The sequence below is a fragment of the Euprymna scolopes genome, chromosome 37, assembly GCF_053919585.1.
Source record: "Euprymna scolopes isolate OS-2025 chromosome 37, ASM5391958v1, whole genome shotgun sequence".
NCBI classification, from domain to species: domain Eukaryota; kingdom Metazoa; phylum Mollusca; class Cephalopoda; order Sepiida; family Sepiolidae; genus Euprymna; species Euprymna scolopes.
The window spans coordinates 5423298-5444405 of NC_136518.1; the positions used below are offsets into that span (position 1 = coordinate 5423298).

Sequence of the window (21108 nt, forward strand, 5' to 3'; positions counted from 1 at the left end):
TTATTAAAGAGTGTTCAATGGATGATAGAGCTGGTATATAGTCTGTTTATTACACAAACATTATTTGTTACATATGTGCATACATGTTTCAGTGGAATCCCAAATCAAAGAGACCATCTCAACAGATAAATATAAAAAAAAAAAATTAATAGTGAAATTTCAATATTGCTCTTTTTTTTTTTATTAGATAGTCTCCTTGAATTAAAATTTCACTGAAACATGTATGCAGATATGTAACCAATAATGTTTGTATAATAAACATACTACATATATATAAAGGCACTTTGTGTGTGTGTGTGTGCAAGTTTATTCCCTATGAACTCAAAAATGGCTGGGACGATGTTTTTTTTAATAAGTTTGGTCTATCGACTGGTCTCCACAAAGTCCTAAATAGCATTGTCACTGCAAAGCATACAGACTGAATGATAAACTTAAAAAAAAAAAAAAAAAAAAAAAAAAAAAAAAAAAAAAAAATCGTCCATCACAATCGGCTTTCTTACTTTTTCAATGTGCGTCTGCATCTCAAATGGTGTGTCGAATTGTTTGTAGCAATGTTTGCATTGCGTTAAATCACTGAGATCCAAATTCTGTTGCTTTTCGCTGTCGATGTGACCCTGCATGTGCATCATGGTACGCACGTTGTTGTACAGCATCTTCGAGCAATACCAACACTAGAGAAAGAGAGGGAAAAAAAAATCATAAATGAAACATTAACGATTATTTAAACTTGTTTTATGGAACTTTTTTTTACAAATGTTTATACATATAGAATGGTTATTTTTTTTTTGCACAATATTTTTATTAGTTTCACCCCATAATAAATAAAAAAAAGATTAAAAAATTTGAGAAGGGAGAAGGAAAGAAAAGGAAAACAGATAAAGAGAAAAAAGACAAAGGAGAAAAAAAAAATTAAAAACCAAAGAAAAAGGAAAGATTAATCAAAAGTAAAAAAAGGAAAGTCTTAAGGCGATTTTTTTTTTTTACGGTATACTTGTTCACCGAATACGTGCGAGTGTGTGCATAAAATATAGTCAGCTGCAAACAGCCGTTTTGTCCTTTCAAAACGAATCAACGCAACTAAATACAGCGAGATTTAAACCAGTGGTTGACATTTAAAAATCAATAATTTGAATTAACGTTTTTTTTATAAACAAATTCAGAACATTTATTACGTTACTAATATATATATATATATATACATATATATATATATATATATATATATTTATATACACACACGTGTATAATTAGTGGACTGGAAAGGTCACAGAGGAGACAACACGAGCAGCAAAACAGAAGCTGGCCTGCAGGACACTACAGTAGCATCCAAAACTACGGGACAAAATTTTAAAACCTAATATTTGTTAGAAATAACTGTGAAAAGCTGAAATTTTGATAATTGGTAGTTGTTATCATCCATAATAACATACTAAAATTTGAATCATTTGCAAAGTTTAGAAAAAGAATTATAACAATTATTTACTTTCCAAATAGGAACGTCCAAAAGTAAGGGTCAAAATTGAGAAAAACAATGTAAACATCAAAAAAAAAAAATCAATAAAAAAAACATGTACAATCAATATTTAGTAAATGTCCTTGCCCTCAATGACAGCTGCACATCTTTGACTACAAGAACAAATCAGTTCTTGACAATCCTCGATACTAATTTTAGGCCATTCTTCTTGAAGCTTCACCCACAAATCCTCCATGTTAGTGGGATTTCTTTCCATAACTTTCACTCCTAAGGTGTTCCAAAGATTTTCTATTAGATTTAAGTCCGGACTTTGCAGTGGCCAATTCATAATTTCGAAATCTTGCTCACTAAGGTAACTCATTACCATCTTTTCCTTGTGACATGGGGCATTATCTTGCATAAAAATAGCCCTATCGAAACCTGAATTCTGTATGATTGGCACAACATGATCTTGAACAATGTTTTTACAGATCTGCATATTTACATGAGTTTGGAACCGGACAAGAGGTGTTGTGCCTTGGCTCAAAAACATTCCAAATACCATGACACGTCCTCCCCAAACTTGACAGTTTTCTTAGTACACTTTGCACTTAATCTTTCACCAATACGTCTCTTTACATAATTTTGTCCATCATTTCCAAATAAATTAAACTTGCTTTCATCATAAAATATATATATATATATATATATATATATATATATATATATATATATATATAGCTTAATGTAAAAGGAAAAGAGAAAGATCAATTCCACAAAAGGAGACTTATCCGGATAATGCCAAGCTCAACAATAATTATTGGAGCTTATACAATAGGACAACAAGAGTATGAAATGCAGTCACAAAACTATATATTGGTAGATATAGAATGGATCATTTATTTAATAATGGAATACAGACAAAATTTGGGGGATAGAAGGGACTCTTTATGCCAGGGCATTTTGAAGCCTAACGCTTCTCATCAGAAGAGTAGAGAAGGTGCTAGGTAGCATGAGGGAGGTGCGGCATCTAGCGTAAGGTTCATTAGAGATGAAAAAGATTAATAGGAATTATAGAATGTTGGGGGAAGCTTTATTGAATTCTAAATAAATAAGAAGCTTATTATATATAGTATGATATGTAAGAATATATATGGTCTTTAACATAGTATTGAGATTAAGGGGTATATGTATTATGGTTAAATAGAGGGTGTATTGTTGTGTGGTAATTTATTTTAACTGTTTGTGGGGTGTCTATTTTCTATGGAGTGGGTAATTTTGATTAATTGGGGGGGGGGGGTATTTATGCAAGGTTGTAAAACTGAAAGGTAATATTCGGCAATATATTTATAAGTTTTTACTGTTATGATATAGGGAGTATGATCATAAGGGGGCGGTCGGAGACTAGAGTGGCAATGACTATGAGTGCGTATAACTTTATGTAAAAGGTTAAGTATACATATTGATGTTAAAGTGTGGGAGTAAGGAAACCATTGCTACTTATGAGAGTGGTAAAAATATACTAAATAATAGTAGGGTAATTATAATAGTACGAAAGATAATAGTAATGAAAATTATAATAATAAAAGATAATAGTAATGAAAATTATAATTGAATATTAAAAAAAAATAAATAAATAAAATAAAATAAAATAAAATAAATAAAATAAAAATAAAGACAAAATTAAAAGTAAACATTAAAAATAATGTTACCAATAGTTGTGATAAAATTAAATTCAAAATTACTGTTAATAACAGTGAAGATGGAGTTAATGGTAGCGGTTATGGTAGCAATGACGGGGGTAATAATAATGATGATTATAATAATAATGATGATAAAAACAATAATAATAACAATATTAATAGCATCAAAAACAGTGCAATAATAATAATGATAATAAAGGCAGTAGTAACAATACTTCTACCACTACCTCCAACATCACCACCACTATTACCAATAATGATAATGTAAATACTGTTAATACTAATTATTAGGGGTGCTTAAAAGAAAGGGATACCGACAAGTGGGGGGGGGTTAGAATAGCAGGAAATGGGGTTAAGGAGTGAGGGATAAGTGGACTCGTATAAAATAAAGTAAAATAGAGAATATATATATATATATATATATATATATATATATATATATATATACACATACATACATATACGCATACACATACATATATCCGTATTAAAAAAAATAAATAAATAAATACAAATAAAAAATAGATGTATAATAAGCCAGGAAAGCTTAAGAGTTCGGTGAACAAAAGGCCCTTGGGTTTAAATTAAAGGATTGCTTCACTAGGAACGGTAGTTTCAAATATCCATCTTAAAACTTTAAATTTCTTGAAGTTTGATTATAAAGGCCATCAAATTTATGTTTATATAGACAGGCAAGGCCTAGAAAGTTGAATACATACTTTCTCGTTTATGAACACGAGGTACAGGTCCATCGAATCGCCATAACTACTTTATGTAGTAGTTTTAATCTCCAAGAGATCCAGGGGTATAGTTTATAGCAGTCCTTTAAATTTCCATATTTCTCCAAGTATTCTTTTTTTTGGGAGTGGTCTTCCGTAGATGTTTTAGTCTGGTGAATTCTTATTCTTTCTAATTTGGCTGGGAAAAAAACTATTTTTTTCAACGGGGGCTCTTGTGATGGAAATTACCCATAGTTGGACGAGTTCAAATGTGTTCAAATCTAGGTTATCAGTAGGAATTAGCATCTAGATGGAACGCTTAGCTGGTAGTCGGAGAGGGTATTATAGGGATGGGGATATGTCTGTATGGGTGACGGGGGTGGGTTGGGTTGAATCGGGGGAGCTTTTCTTAGGTTATATTTTCGATACATTAAAAAGTTTTAATGTAAATATTACTGGGTGGAGGACTTAGTGTAAATCTAATACGCTGAATTTTGAATATTTTCTTGTTAAGGGGGGGGGGGGCTCGCCAGTGGGGTTTAGGGGTGGTGGTTAGATAGTTCTAAATTTAGGTTTTAAGCCTAAGCCCTGTGAGGTGGTTTCTAAGCTATATTTTCATTGGGCCTGGATTTTATATTGTTTAGGTTATATACAACGAGAATATAACCTAAACAATATAAAATCCAGGCCCAATGATAATATAAAATATATATATAATATAATATATATATATAATATAAAATATATATATAATATATATATTTTATAATATATTATACATATAATATAATACAATACAATACAATATATATATATGCCACCTTTTGTGGCAATTTTATAAGATCCAAATCTCAGAAACTATTGATCGGAATTTAACAAATGAAGACTCGTTGGAAAGCTAATAACCTGAATTGTGTAGTGGGCTAAGTGACATTTAAGGTGGCACATTAAGGAGATCATCCATCATCCAAACCCTATTTTTGGCATTTTTTATACAGCCATAAAATGTTTCAATCATTGTTGTCTTAGTTTTGCATATGAATTACAAAATATCTGATATTTCCTAAAACCTCTTGCATTGATGGGAGGGAAGACTAAAACTTTCTTCTATGGTTTCAAATGATCTGAAATAACAGCAAGGGGAGACTTGATTCCAAATATTTCTTGTATGTTATATTTCCCCTTTTTGATTTTCCTACATAAAGTAAATTTTGCAGTGTATAAGGATTATTTGATATTGGAGATATTCATAATCGTACCCTATTTCCAAAAAGAGGGGAGGTATAACATATGAGAAATATTTGGAATCAAGTCTCCCATTGCTGTTATTTCAGCTCCTTTGAAAACACAGCAGCAAGTTTTAGTCTAAACTCCATCAAGGCCAGAGGTTTTTGGAGAAATATATATAGATATATCACCAGTTATCATTCCAAAACCAGATGTATTTAATGTCCTCTTTCATATTTCTATAACGTACATTTTACATGTGTTTCATTTAATAAAGGAAGCCCACCAAACAACTCTGAGACAAATGTGTGTTCCTTTATATATATATATGATTTTATTCAATTTCTGGTAAACAAAATTACAAGCCATACAGAGGTATAGGTTGTCTGATGAGATCAATATTTTGATCAAAACAGTAGTTCTTTTGTTGTAACCAAAATAATTTTGTTTGTATAACCAATATAATTTTATTTATTACTATTGAAAAATAAATATTCAATTTAATAATTAAATAAAATAATGTGTTCTTATTTAGCACCATCAATAACCTCATTAAATTCATTGCTTTTGACTTTTGAATAACCTGAAAAATATATATAATAAATAAATGAACACATTTGTATCTGATGAAGTGTATGGTATATATATATATATACATACAATTTTTTTGGGGGGAGGGGGGTACAAAACTTTATTATAGCAATGAAAAAGGAAGATCGAGATTTTTTGTATCCATAATAAAAAGAAGGACGGAGGGAAAACAGTTAAAAAAAAAAAAAAAAAAAAAAAAAAATAGATAATGGGGTAGAGTTGGCCGACCAAGTTTCGCCCTCACTTTTCAAAAAGTCAAATCGGGGTTTTTTTTTTTTTATAGGGAAACAAATTTAAACGTGGGGAGCGACTAAAATCTATCTATCGTCATGATAATTGTACAATGTGGAGAAAACATAAAATGATTTCTTAGTAGAAATAACAAAAAGATGCAAGTAACCTTGAAACGATATTCTCCCTTTTCTTCCCAGTAAGTAGGATCTCCTTCCATTTTCCCATAATAATATTCATCTAGTGGCACCCAGTTTCCTGAAAAATAAAACATGAAAAACTTAATAGGACAATTATATTCACAGTACCGTGCACGTAGGTACAACTTCCACAAGGTATTCAAAACACTACAGCATTCACTATTAAACTGACATCTGAAACAAAAAGTTTCAGAACACTTGGCATTCCCGCTCAGCAAAAGTAGTTCTGGCCAGGAGCTTCATTTAATCTACTACAGGGTGGAACGAAGAAAGTGTCACCCTAATAGAAACAACACTACAACTTTATTTTAAGTTTTATTAAAAAAAAAAAAAAAAATCAATTCAGGTAATATGTAGTACAGCTGACATCTATCCAATGTAGCAGCCTTCAGCCTCATTCACCACCTTGATACGGGTCCAGAACTAGGAGCATACCTTCTCCACAAGCGCCGGTGGGAGCTCAGCAAATGACAGCGATCAGGTTGGCTTTGGTGTTGTGGGAGGTCATGTTGGTGATGTTCTTGACATATGACCAAATGAATTAGTCGAGCATGCTCATGTCAGAGGAGGAGGGAGTGGGAGAAGATTACAAAATCATAGTACTCCTTCTGAAGTCCACCTGGGTCTCTTCTGACTTGTGGGCCAGCGCAGAATCCTGCTGTCACATCCAGGGTCTGCCAATAGCCACCTGATTGCACCAGAGAATCACCACAATCTTCAGCAAATCCAAGTACATTTTGGCGTTGACTTAAGCCAAATTCGAAGACGTGAGGTGGCATAATATGGCTCTCACTTTGAAATACACCAAAGGCAATACTGTGGCCGAAAACTTTGCTTTCATCACCCTGGGCATGTCCCTGTTATTCATGGCACTCCAGCGATGCATTTTGATGGTACTGGTAATGGTCCTGTTGTCCTAACTTGGATCGGTAGAGAGCATGAGTTGTACAGTGCCACATCTCCGATCTCGCTTGTTGAAAATTGTGTCACTTTCAGACATGATTGAAGGTTCCTATCGTTCTTGGGATTTGTACACAACTGGCTAACTAGTACATGGTCTGCAACAAAAAAAAAAAACAAAAAAAAAAAAAAACAGTTTTTATCAAACAGAAATGGAATCAGGATGTCTTTTCTAGGGTGACAATTTTATTGTTCCACACTGTATTATTTGTGGTACTTGCAAACATGGCATACACAAAAAGTTGAGAGATAACGAGTTTATGTGCAAAAAGTGTAAGGCAATTCAGATGTGGAGAAAACAAAACTTTTAAGATTGTTCAGAAGTTTTGTTGCCTGGGTGATACCATCGGAGCACAAGGAGGAGCAGGTGCTAGTATGATTGCAAGAATTAGAAGTGAATGAAGTTCAGAGAACTTTTGTGTATGCAATGAGGGTTGAAGATATGTGTTGCTTGGAGAGAAATACAAGAATGATACAATGGTTGTGTAATGCGAGTCTTATGTGTATATTTTACGTCTTTTTTTTTTAGACAACGTCCATGTTTATTTTAATGTTTTATTTTACATTTCCTTCCTAATGTATCCTAAGCCAGATGCCACATTTCCTTATATCTGTAACTTAGCTCCTTTCTCTTCTGATGAGAAGCATTAGGCTTTGAAATGCAATTATAGTACTCTCCCTATTAATGTTATTTTCTTTAATGAACTGATAAATAAATTCATATATATATTACATAGAAAAATGCGAGCATGAAAAGTAATATGGTTAAGATTAAACTTAGAAAAGTAAAGGACTAGTTGTTAAAACGAGAAAAGAAAAAGGCAAGATATTCTAATAAAAAATATCATAAATTTATAACTTTAAATATTGCAGCATTAAGAATTTATATATAATGTTAAATTGAATTCTTACAAAATTCTTAATGCTGCAATATTTTAAGTTATAAATTTATATTTTTTATAGAATATCCTGTCTTTTTTGCAGTTTTAACAACTAGTCCTTTTACTTTTCTAAGTTTAACTATAGCCATATTACTTTTGATGATCGCATTTTTCTATGTAATCCGTGATTTTTCCAGGGTTTGCTTTGTCAACAATCAATAAAAAATTATTACCAACTTCTTTAATTGACTAAATAAAAAAGTCAAATAAAAGACATAATTAAGTAAATAAGCAGAAAGGAGAGACAAAAAAAAAAAAAAAAAAAAAAGAAACAGAATTAATGGGAAATGTCGTAAGCGAAAGATTATCAGCCCTAGCACAGCAAAGAGCATCACTTTTGTTAACTCTCTCTATGTAACCCAAATAAGATGGCATGTGAGCGACATTGCCTCTATGATTTATGAAAGTATCGACGACGAAAAAGTTGCTATTGTAACTGTTGTGTCGTGGAACAACAGTGAAAATAAGAACAATCAAGTCGAGGTTCGGTTAAGGAACAAGTGTATTAACAATAATGTACAAAGATAGGAAAGCGTGTATATCTGCTGGGCACTCGGCTAGCAGGTGAAGTGCAGTCTCATCTCTCTCACCCGTGTTGGAATTACTAGCGCTATTTATAATGCTAATCGGTGTAAATTCCTCTGTTCAAGGAAGGCCGGTATAACAGTAACCAACAGTCAATCAGAAGAAACCATCTCTCACATTCCTTACTTATTCTGAAGACTTTTGAACACGAGTAATTTTATTATAAATTTTGTTTTAATAAAGAAAAACTGAAATTTTTTATTTCAAAATACAGCTGAGAAGGTGATTTATGAACAGTAAAAATTTTTTGAAATTTTATTGCAAAATGAGTGAGCGGTGAAGCTTTAAAGCAGTTCCAAATGAGTAAAACGAACACATAACCATATATTCAAACACTACCAGGTTTGAATGATATATATTATATACACTGTCGGGATTACGATAAGTAGCAATGTGGGTAGCAGTCGGCTCCTGCAGCAGACACTCACAAAACTAATACTGTGATAAAAAGAATGGCATAGGGCTAGGTGAATGTTTTTCAAGGTTTAGGAATTGAATTTTTTTTTTTTTTTAGTTTATTATCATTAACTAAAGCAAACAAATTAAAAAAATAAAAATTACAATCAAATCAAAATCTTTGTAGGATTAGTAAATGATTGTAAGTTTTTTAAAAAATATCTTTGAATATTTCAGTCAAAATCAGCTAACTGTGTTCATAAAAAGTCTAACTCTTCATCTCCAGCCTCGGACGTGACATTTGGCAGTCCATTTTTGTTTTGTTTTTTAAATGCAAACGAGTATGGAAAAAAAAAACGAAGATATGTAGTGGGAAGAAAGAGACAGACGTGTGGGGTGGGGAAATTATTAAATATGAAGAAAAAAAGAAAAAAAATCGATTAACAACCCTAGAAATCTTACCTGGAATGGGCTCGGAAATCTTCCGCTGGACTTTCTTCTTGGGAGGGGATGAAATGTTTTCGGTGTCAGATGGACGTTTAATTGCAAGTACATCGACGTCGTCAGTTCTTTTCACCCCAAAACCGTGCGTGCCGGCCACCACTTTGTCAGTTTGGCCTTGAGAGTTTGCCAATTCTGAAAGCAATTGTTGGCGGTGGTTAGCTAAGATTGAAGCAATGTTTTTAGGGAGAGCTTGCATCTGCTGTTGGGGAACAGCATTAACGTCAGAAGATTCAGCTGAAAAGAAGGAAAGAGAAAGATGCAGGAGAGACAAAAGGAAAGAGAAAGATGTAAGAGACAAGGAAAATAAAAAGGTAAATGTGAAAAGAATAAACATTGTAGAGAACTGGAAATATATATATATATAAGGGAATAAAGAGGGGCAAACATATATATATATATATATATATATATATGGGAAGAAAGAGGGGCAAAGATAGAGATGGGCAAAGGGAGATAGAGAGAAAGGGCGAGCAAAGATAGAAACAAAGGCATATATATATATATATATATATATATATATAGAGAGAGAGAGAGAGAGAGAGAGAGATAGATAGATAGATAGAGACAGAGGGGCAAAGGTATATATATATATAGCGAGAGAGAGGGGGGGGGGCAAAACTATATATATATATATATATATATATATATATATATATATATACACACACACACACACACAGAGGGGCAAGGGTACACATATATGAGAGAGAGGGGCAAAGGTATTGAGAGAGAGGGGGGCAAAGGTATTGAGAGAAAGAGGGGGGCAAAGGTATTGAGAGAAAGAGGGGGGCAAAGGTATTGAGAGAAAGAGGGGGGCAAAGGTATTGAGAGAAAGAGGGGGGCAAAGGTATTGAGAGAAAGAGGGGGGCAAAGGTATTGAGAGAAAGAGGGGGGCAAAGGTATTGAGAGAAAGAGGGGGGCAAAGGTATTGAGAGAAAGAGGGGGCAAAGGTATTGAGAGAAAGAGGGGGCAAAGGTATTGAGAGAAAGAGGGGGCAAAGGTATATAGAGAGAGAGGGGGCAAAGGTATATAGAGAGAGAGGGGGCAAAGGTATATAGAGAGAGAGGGGGCAAAGGTATAGCGAGAGAGAGGGGGCAAAGGTATAGCGAGAGAGAGGGGGCAAAGGTATAGCGAGAGAGAGGGGGCAAAGGTATAGCGAGAGAGAGGGGGCAAAGGTATAGCGAGAGAGAGGGGGCAAAGGTATAGCGAGAGAGAGGGGGGGGCAAAGGTATAGCGAGAGAGAGGGGGGGCAAAGGTATAGCGAGAGAGAGGGGGGGCAAAGGTATAGCGAGAGAGGGGGGGGGGGCAAAGGTAGAGAGAGAGAGAGGGGGGGGGGCAAAGGTATAGAGAGAGAGAGAGAGGGGGCAAAGGTATAGAGAGAGAGAGAGGGGGCAAAGGTATAGAGAGAGAGAGGGGGCAAAGGTATAGAGAGAGAGGGGGGGCAAAGGTATATAGAGAGAGGGGGGCAAAGGTATATAGAGAGAGGGGGGCAAAGGTATATAGAGAGAGGGGGGGCAAAGGTATATAGAGAGAGGGGGCAAAGGTATATAGAGAGAGAGGGGGCAAAGGTATATAGAGAGAGAGGGGGGGGGCAAAGGTATATAGAGAGAGGGGGGCAAAGGTATATATATATAGAGAGAGGGGGGGGCAAAGGTATTTGGAGAGAGGAGGGCAAAGGTATATAGAGAGGGAGGGGGGCAATGTATATATACAGAGAGAGGGGGACAAAGGTAAAGAGAAAAAAAACAAAACATAGGTCTATGGTAAAAAAAGGCTAAAATCGAGATGAATTTTATAATCTGAGGAATCATTAACCACTGTTTGTGCATGGAGGAAGAGTAGTAGAACAAAAAAAAAGCTTAAAACGATTAAAAAAACGTCAGAATTACAAGAAATACATCAAATGCATATGTGAGAGGAGGAGAGGAAAGTCTTTGATAAAACAAATGTCATCAAAAACAATTTTAATACACGTATTCTAAATTTAAGGAATATTGTATAGTTCATTACCTTAAATAGAAAAGAAAATTTGAATATGTGTTAGGTAAGCTTCTCTAATTCTTGAGGGAGAGAGAGAGAGGTGGGAGGGAGAAGAAATGAGAGAGGAGGAGAAAAAGGCGGAAAGGAAGGAGAAATAAGGTCGGGAGAGCAGAGAAATAAAGAGGGGGAGAAGAGGAAAGATGAAGGGCGGAGAAATGGAGGAAGAGGGAACAGATACAGAGGAGGAAGAGGGGAAAGACACAGGGGAGGGAATACACAGAGAGGGAAGGAAGACAGAGAGGGAGAGAGAGAGGTTCTTACCTGTTCTTCTTTGGGTTTCCTGAACATTTCCGGCAGGGACATTAGCAGTATTGGATTTGTTGAGGTTAGTTATCTTTGAGGTAGGCACGGATGAAGGTTGAAGTCGGCTGAGTTGGACCTGCAGCTACAAGAGAAAAAACAAGAAACCACATCGATTTTGGAGATATATTAGAAATATATAAATAAATAAATATATATATATATATATATATATATATATAAAAACAGAGATGTGTGTGCCACAGACGATTTCTGATTGGTTAATCCAATAATCACATCTCCTAAAAAACTATGGTTCTTACGCTCTTAACTTTACCATAAAATATTATGGCTTTATTTATTGTCCATCTTGGAAGGGTTTAATTTTTTCCTAACTTGTTATTTACAAATTACAAAAATACGAAACTTACACAATCTAACAATCCAACCTTCGACATCACATCTGCCATTCTGGTGCTAGCCGCACACACGTACACACAACACGAAAACAAACGCTATTAGTACTACTATAATTCCCAGCACACGCGCACACACACTCTGGCGTTAGCCGCATACACGTACACACAATACGAAAACAAACGCTATTAGTACTACTATAATTTCCCGCACACACGCACTACCGTCCTTGGCTATGTCACGTTGTTATGGCAACCAAGCCCGTTAATACACGATAAACACACAGTAAATTTGATTTTCTTCATTTCTACGCAAATATTACGCAAATATAAATCATATAGAATATCTGTATGAATATAATTACACGTAATTAAATAAAGATGATCATCTAATAAGAGAACCGAAAAAAAACTAATAGGGAATTAATTAAAAACGATAAAAAATATGCACATTAGCTAGATCTTTTGTAAATGAATGCAATTCCACGACTCATAAATAACAAAGTTGTATTTTCTTTTTAAATAAATAGAAAAAAGGGGTGTTAATAAGACTATCAATACACACAAAAAAATATAGATTTATTTTTGGGTAAAGTTCCCCCGGGTTTTCCTTTCACTTCAATAAATAAGCGAGTATCCATTTCAGTGTTAAATAAAAATATCTTTGGGATTCATATTGAAATTCATTGACAGCCAAAAACCAATATTATTGTGTTGATTCGATTAGGCGATAGTTCGATGATAATAATAGACGCAGTGCGATGGAATTTTCGCAACTTATAGTTCTTTAATATTATCCTTAAATATATATATATATATATATATATATATATATATGGTGTTTTATTATATATTATCCTTAAATATCGTTGAATATTGACCACTTAATTAATGGTCTTTTGTTATATATATGGCGTACTATTATCCTTATATATATGATGTTTATGTTTATATATATATATAAGTGGTAGTGTTTGTGTGTGTCTGTGTGCATTTCCCTACGCTAAAACTTTGTCAATTTTAAGTCTACAGATTCGAAATTTGATATACAGGGTACTGAGATTTGTGAAAATCGATGTGATAGGTTTTCGACAGAAATTTGGCGATTAAGTGGTCAATATTCAACGATTTGACCTTTGAGAACTCTACCAAACTCCTCCTACAATTTTGGGTCTAAACACGTGATATTTTAGATATAGATTCCTTGGACATGGATCTAACTTATTAACTTTACTTGATCCCTAAACAATAAATGTTAAGAGGTCATAATAGGGGTCAAAGGTTAAAAAATTGACCTTTTTTTTTTTCTCAGCATACACCTCAAAACACCTGGGCAACGCCAGGCACCGATTGCTAGTATATAAATAAAATGCTGTTGCATGCATCAGTTAGTACCAAATTACCTTGCTTACGGGCTGAGGGTTAGATGTGTTTGAGGGGAGGAGGGGTGTTAACACTTGGCCAAAGATGTCCCATATGCCCAGAGACAGTATATGTTGGTAGCTATTAATTTCTCAACTAAGTAAAAGAGATATTTTTGGTGACAAATAATCTAGCTTAGCATACATGGAGATGTAAGGTATGCGTTTTATACCAGAAAAGGGTTGTTGAGACCTCACAGGAAGATTTGCAAAAGCTTTGAGCAAGATAGGGAAAAAAAAAAAGAATTAAAGAGAGATATGGATGAAGAGAGAGAAAGAAAGAAAAAAGATCAGAGGGAGAAATGCTAATTTCCAAACGACAGAGGCAGGAAACTACAAATTTATAAAACCGATTAGGGCAGTCTTTTAACTTCGATCAACCAAAGGTAGGGATCTGCCGTCATAAACAAAAATACAGCAAAAAAGTAAAATAACTTGCAGATCCTATGCCGAAACATGTTGCACGTTCTCAGTTTTGTATGTTATTGGTGAATTTGTAAGGTTGTCTGTAGACGCCTAAATAATAATATATAATATAATTTGTAAGGTTGTCTGTAGATGCCTAAATAATAATATATAATAATATAATTTGTAAGGTTGTCTGTAGACACCTAAATAATAATATATAATGATATAATTTGTAAGGTTGTCTGTAGACGCCTAAATAATAATATATACTAATATAATTTGTAAGGTTGTCTGTAGACGCCTAAATAATAATATATAATATAATTTGTAAGGTTGTCTGTAGACGCCTAAATAATAATATATAATAATATAATTTGTAAGGTTGTCTGTAGACGCCTAAATAATAATATATAATAATATAATTTGTAAGGTTGTCTGTAGACGCCTAAATAATAATATATAATAATATAATTTGTAAGGTTGTCTGTAAATGCCTAAATCCATTATATAGTCTTATAAATGCAAAGAGATCCAATAGATAGTATTTTAGTTCATTCAGGCTATCGTACCAGTCGCCGTATAGTAGGCATATTTCTGTTTAAAACGCACAAATGGAATCTTCACATATGTGTAGCGTACACGTATGGGTAAGAATTATTTCCCCAAGTTTCTCTAAATATATATATTTTTTTTTGTTTTGTTTTTTTTACAAAGGGGTCACCACTTATCAATGCCAGGAGGCCACTCAAGGATACGGGGGTTATTGAGTGCACAGTAGTCAATGGGATTTCTTAGTAATCGTTAGTATCAGAAATTTGGTAAATTGGATTATTTAATGGGACCGTTCATCAAGTATTTGTTTACGTTGGACTTGAGGACAATCAAATTGTAGTCAGCTGGAAAACAGACAAACGGAAAACAGTTTCACAGGCGTGTAGTTCTAAAAAAGAAGCTTTGTTCATGGAATCTAGGTTTCGGTTTAGGCACAGATAAAGAGTGGGAAAATTTTTCACAGTGGTTTCAGCTAGACTGGTGTCTTTTGTGAAAGTTGTGCCGGGGGAGGGGGGGGGGCATAGATTAGAGCTCAGTCGAGCACTTGCCATTGAAATAACAATAAAGTGGAGACAGGCTCACAACGCTTCTTGGAAAGAGGTTGCAGGAAAGAGAAAAGGGTATCGCCCACTAAGTCACAAAGTCTATTTTGAACTCTGTCAAAATTGTTGTGAAAGCGATTTAAAAGAAGCCCATCTAATAGAATGTTATGGCAAACGCAGTTTGTTTTCATGTCATTTGTATGCAAAGTTGGCCATGTTGGTGCAAGCTGAGATGTTCATTTTTGTGACAATCTGCTATTTCTAAAACTAAGTGTATGCAAGCGTAATGTTCAATGATCTCGTAGGTTCGGTTAAAGTTATTCAAATAAACAATTAAAAATAAAGGAACATTTATTAATGAATCTGTAACCGTAACATATTACGCATAAAATAGTAATTTGTGGAAATAATAAACAAGGTAGATAGAAAGTTAACCAAAAAAAAAGAAAAGGAAGCAGTGAGTTTGGGTTACGGAAGACGAGATTTGCATTGGGGTGGACAACCTTTGCTACTCTCTCACTGGGTTTACATATTTGAGAGAGTACGTCCAACAGGGGAAAAATAATTGTAAAACAGAGACAAAATGTCTGTATTGTGGGTTAGGAACACCCTTTAGTAGTAATTGTAAATGGTGAACGTAAAAGTTGTGCATAGGAAGTGTTTACTTATGATCCTATGATGGCGAAAGTGGTATGGGAAAAAAACGTTTCCATTTTATATATATATATATATATATATTCCTTTAATCTTCTCTCCAAAAAGGGGGAACAAGAGAGGAAAGAAAGAGAAATGGGGAGCCAGCTGACCGGTTTCACCCCTCACTTCTCAAAGCTGTATCGAGGGAATTTTTAAAACAAAGAATGAAAAAGCGATTAAAACTGCGTTTTATTCAATTTATGCGGAGAAAATAAAAAGTGGGAAACCGATTAAAATAAAACAGCATTATGGTCGAATACCATAAAGATTACATTTGAACCCAGGGTGGCATTCCCTTTGCAAGCAAAATGAAATATATATACACACACACACACACACACACACTAAATACATTTTAATTTGTCCAGATTTTGTATATATTATTATAGTTGTGATTTCAAAAGTAAAAAAAAAAAGTATTTTGGCAGCATCAGCTATAATTGAAACCAAAAGAAAAACTGTAGCATTCAAAGCTGGTGATGTTACCACTGTACCAACGTGACTTGCATATGAACTGATTACAAATAAACTAAGATGGATGTTCAAAATGCATAACGATTTTTTTAAATTTTGACCCCTTCAATCTATTTTAACTAGCTAAAGACCCAGAAAAGAACAGTCCATAAAAAAATCCTATCATTTGAGGCCCCTAGCGCCACTCCACAACTTTTAGTTTTGGAAGAGAGAGTTTGAAAATATGGAGACAGACAAATATAGTGCCACACACATATATATATATATATATATATATATATATAGTAAGTTATAAAATATATATGGCGATTAAGCTTAATCGCCATATACATTTTATAACTAATATATATATATATATATATATATATATATACTTGTTTATTGTTATATAAACATGGTCACATCCTGCTGCTACAAATAGCCACTTGTTTCAATCAAACAACAGATATCGTCAGGCAGCGACTTGACTATTCAAAAGTTCAATGAATAATCGTTAAAGGTTATTCATTGAACTTTTGAATAGTCAAGTCGCTGCCTGATGATATCTGTTGTTTGATTGAAACAAGTGGCTATTTGTAGCAGCAGGATGTGACCATGTTTATATAACAATAAACAAGTATTATCAGCTCTTTTTATTGAGCACTATCTAACCTCGTTGAATTCATTAGTCCATTACTTTTGAATAAAAAAACCCGAGTATATATATATATATATATATATATATATATATATATACACACACAGACACAGAGAAAGTGAGGGAGAATAGAGAAGAGAAGATAGGTTCTTTCCTTATATTGCTTAGCTTTTATGAATTTTCTTTTTCTGATAGTAGCAATATGCAGAAATTTCAATGTAAGGTGAACACACATCTCGCTGCATAACTGTCCACTATGGATGACAATTACATTATGTCTCAGTGACAATGTATTTTGTTTGAGGAAAAAAAAAAAAAAAAAAAAAAAAAAAAAAAATCACCCAAATTTAAACGTAAAATCCCTTGTAAAAAAATGTCACCAGCAAAAGTGCTTCACAAATAAAATATCATTTAGAAAAGGCAATACAATGCGAAGGTGTAACGAAGACGTAAACTTGAGTAAATTATGTCCTAATTTGCTTCAGCTCGTGTCGATCCGTTACATCTCGGCATTGTATTACCTTCTACAAATGAGCTTTACATACACGCTACACACATCCTTACAAACTATTCCCCGAGGTGAGACATGCTTCAATACAGAGCTGAGGGATTACTCAGACACTTCCCAATGATGCAGGGCTCTACGGACAAATTTATCTTTAGTTGACCTTTGACAACTAAATATTTTTGTTTACTAGCCAAATGGAAAAGTTACTAGCCAAACCCACATGATTTTTAGAATATGACATCTTTGTTCTGTGACGAGTATGTACATCATAAAGACTTCTTTGTATTTTTTTTGATAAGTGTAATTCTAAATATACACCGAATTTTATGTTGATATTTGAAGGTATAAACATTCTCAGGTGTTTTTTTAAACAGTCTTTGTTAAAAAAAAAAAAAAAATATTGCTTTTTTTTTAAAATCTTTTATTATTTAAATAATTGGACTTAGCTCCTTTTATATAAAAACAAAAAGTTGAAAAGATATTTTTCTCTAAATAGTGAGCTTTGCAAGAGTGTCGTTGAAAGAAATACAATTGTCACAAGATAAGCGTTTCATTATCTCTAATCGCTATTTTGAAAAATCACTCGCAAAATTCTATGATGACCTCCGTATTGTATTGCTTTTTACAAATGACCTTTATATACATGCTAAACAATGCTTCAAGCAAACTACATTAATCTTTTATGTTGTTTTATATTTTTTTGTTTTAACTTTCTGAAAACTATTGCACGCTCTTTTGTCTCTTACCTTATTTAGTGATGCACCTGATCGTGAGATTTGGTTTTGTGATCGTGTAGGCGGCGTTTCACCTACGATGATGACATCCGGAGATGAACTCCGTGTGGCTGAAATAAGAAAACAACTAATTAGTAGGAATATGTTGAAATTACAGACAAAATAGAGAGCTTAATAGTTCCCCATGAAGATTGAAGTGGCAAAAATGCCATTCAAGAAGGTCCAGAAAAAAAATAAAAAAGAAAAAGAAAAAGAAACAAAAGAAAAAGAAACAAAAGAAAAAAAAAGAAAAAGAAACAAAAGAAAAAAAAGAAACAAAAGAAAAAAAAGAAACAAAAGAAAAAAAAGAAACAAAAGAAAAAAAAGAAACAAAAGAAAAAAAAGAAACAAAAGAAAAAAAAGAAAAAAGAAAAAGAAACAAAAAGAAAAAGAAACAAAAAGAAAAAGAAACAAAAGAAAAAGAAACAAAAGAAAAAGAAAGAAAAAGAAAAACAAAGAAAAAGAAACAAAAGAAAAAGAAACAAAAGAAAAAGAAACAAAAGAAAAAGAAACAAAAGAAAAAGAAAGAAAAAGAAAAAGAAAGAAAAAGAAAAAGAAACAAAAGAAAAAGAAACAAAAGAAAAAGAAACAAAAGAAAAAGAAACAAAAGAAAAAGAAAGAAAAAGAAAAAGAAACAAAAGAAAAAGAAACAAAAAAAGAAACAAAAAGAAAAAGAAACAAAAAGAAAAAGAAAGAAAAAGAAAAAGAAAGAAAAAGAAAAAGAAAGAAAAAGAGAAAAAGAAAAAAAAGAAAAAAAAAAGCTACATTCAAAAAATAAAGTTGATATTTTTTTGCCCTTCTTATTCTTAAAAAGGCTCAAAAGTGTTTTTTTGACAAGGGAGTCACTACTTATTCAAGGTTTAAAAGCCACTTAAGTGTCAGATGGCTGGTAAAATAACACCCTAATTGGGACCAATGGTTGAAACCCGGTAAAATTTGTCGGCTCAAAAAAAAACTTAAAAGTGTGCTGGTTGACCACTTAAGAAGTTGGGCATTTGTTGTCGAACGTATTCTGTTTTTGAGTTAATTTAGAAATCTATTATTTAACATGAAGGAGGGGTTGTAACTATTCTGTGCTTTAATCTAACAACTTAATCCCAAATTTTTAAAGATAAGTCTTCCAGTAGTCAACCAGCACACTTTCACAAAAACTTGTTTACATTGGACTTTGAAAACAAACCATGTTATATTCAGCCGAGGCGTCCTGTGGTATCGTGTTCCACATGCAAGTAGTTTCAGCAAAGAAACTTTGCTCATGGAAGTTTCGTTCAGTTTTAGGTAAAGATGGAGAAAGGGAAATTACAGTAGTCATAGCTACATGAGCGTTTGTCCTCAATTTTTTATGTAACAGAGCGTATGGGCACGTGTGAGAATCAGTAGCAGCCAAAGGATAGCTGGCTGGCAAAAATATTTGCAGCAGCAGCAACCGTTAAGGCACATATGCAAATGAGCAAGTATGCATAAGCTGGCATCACAAGAAAAGGAGAAAAATAAATCATGTGGTTGAAAAAGGGAAGCAAGTTGTGTGCCAGGAAAGATGAACATGTAAATATGAGGGGTGGCGAGGAAAAAAACTTAAAAAGCACACAATTGTGAAAAAAGAGACTTGAAAAAAATTAATGGAAGACTCACGAGTATATACATTTCATTTGCATTTTAAAAAAAATGCAGAGTCGGATTTTTATTTATTTCTTTTGTCTCTTCCTGCAACATTGCATTTACAGGGGGAGAGGACAATAGATTGAAGCTCAGTTGAGCTGCTGCCATGAAAATAACTTGTTCAATGGAAATTTCATTTGACACACGGGAAAAAGGAAAGTTCTTTTCAAAAAAAAAATAAGCAGTAAAAAAAATCATTAGAAAATGACCTTCCAGTAATGAATGGAGCCGCAAATGGATGGTAACATTTAATGCTAGGAAAACTAAGCTGCTCTCCTTTAATAATTACAAGACGCCCCTCCAACCACTGATATCCATGACAAATAACACTACCTGAGAATTCTTCCTTCAAACTCCTCAGCCTAACAGACGAGCACTTGCAACATCTCTTCTGTGAGAAAGAGGTTGCAGGGAAGAGAAAATGGCAGCTCCTGCCCAGATGTGACAACAGTGCTCCATCCTTGGTTCTTATACAGGTAGAGAATTGCATCAGGAGCGAGATATCTATTGGAGTGGTAGATTGATCCAACCATTTTTCCAACGACTTTGGCAATGGATATACGTGTTCCATTTTAGATAAGGAGTAATGGTCAGATCCAGAAGCTTGTCAAAACATGGAGCTTCCCTGATACAAGAGACATTCATTTCAATTGATGCCAGATGGGGATCAGAGCGTTGATGTAAAGATAGAAGCTTGATTTTAGATGCATTAAAATTAATCAACCACCTCTTTCCACATTGTACCACGTTCTTAAGATCAAAAGAGAAAATCAGAGAGAATGTGGTCATTTACGGCCTTCGAAGTGTTGTCATAGATGGTAGTGTCGTCAGCATATGTCTACAAATGATCTTAGGATCTGATTTGGAGGTCATCGATGTAGATCAGGAAGAGAGTTGGGCCCAGGATGGAACCCTAAGGGACTCCAGCATTAATACTGTGACCCGATTTCTGCTCATCAACCACTACTCATATGAATCTATCAGAGAGAAATGATTTAATAATTGAGAAGACATTTCCAGCAATACCATAGCTGGAGATTTTCTGAAGTAAACCTTTATGCCAAACCCTATCAAAGGCCTTTGATATGTCCAGAGCAATTGCCCTAGAAAGGAAGCCTCCGTTGAGAGATTCGGTAATCCTATGAGATAACTGTTAGCACATCTGCTGTAGATCTAGCAGAACGGAAACCATATTGCATGTCATTGAGGTTATTTTTGCTGAGGTGGTTGAC

At 33.7% G+C, this 21108-nt stretch overlaps 1 protein-coding gene across 10 annotated transcripts in view; it reads right to left on the reverse strand.

The window, feature by feature from the left end:
* Positions 1–21108, reverse strand: part of LOC145261045 (uncharacterized) — a 221798-nt gene that overhangs the window by 123784 nt on the left and 76906 nt on the right. For 7 of the 10 annotated variants that reach the window (XM_080119198.1, XM_080119196.1, XM_080119194.1 and 4 more), the window contains exons 5-9: positions 18191–18288; positions 11812–11935; positions 9469–9744; positions 6094–6182; positions 501–671 (exon numbers count right to left, since the gene is read on the reverse strand). In XM_080119198.1, the coding sequence (XP_079975324.1) occupies positions 501–671; positions 6094–6182; positions 9469–9744; positions 11812–11935; positions 18191–18288 (758 nt within the window). The remainder of the gene's footprint in view (positions 1–500; positions 672–6093; positions 6183–9468; positions 9745–11811; positions 11936–18190; positions 18289–21108) is intronic. The other 3 variants (XM_080119202.1, XM_080119200.1, XM_080119197.1) reach the window with 1 other exon arrangement.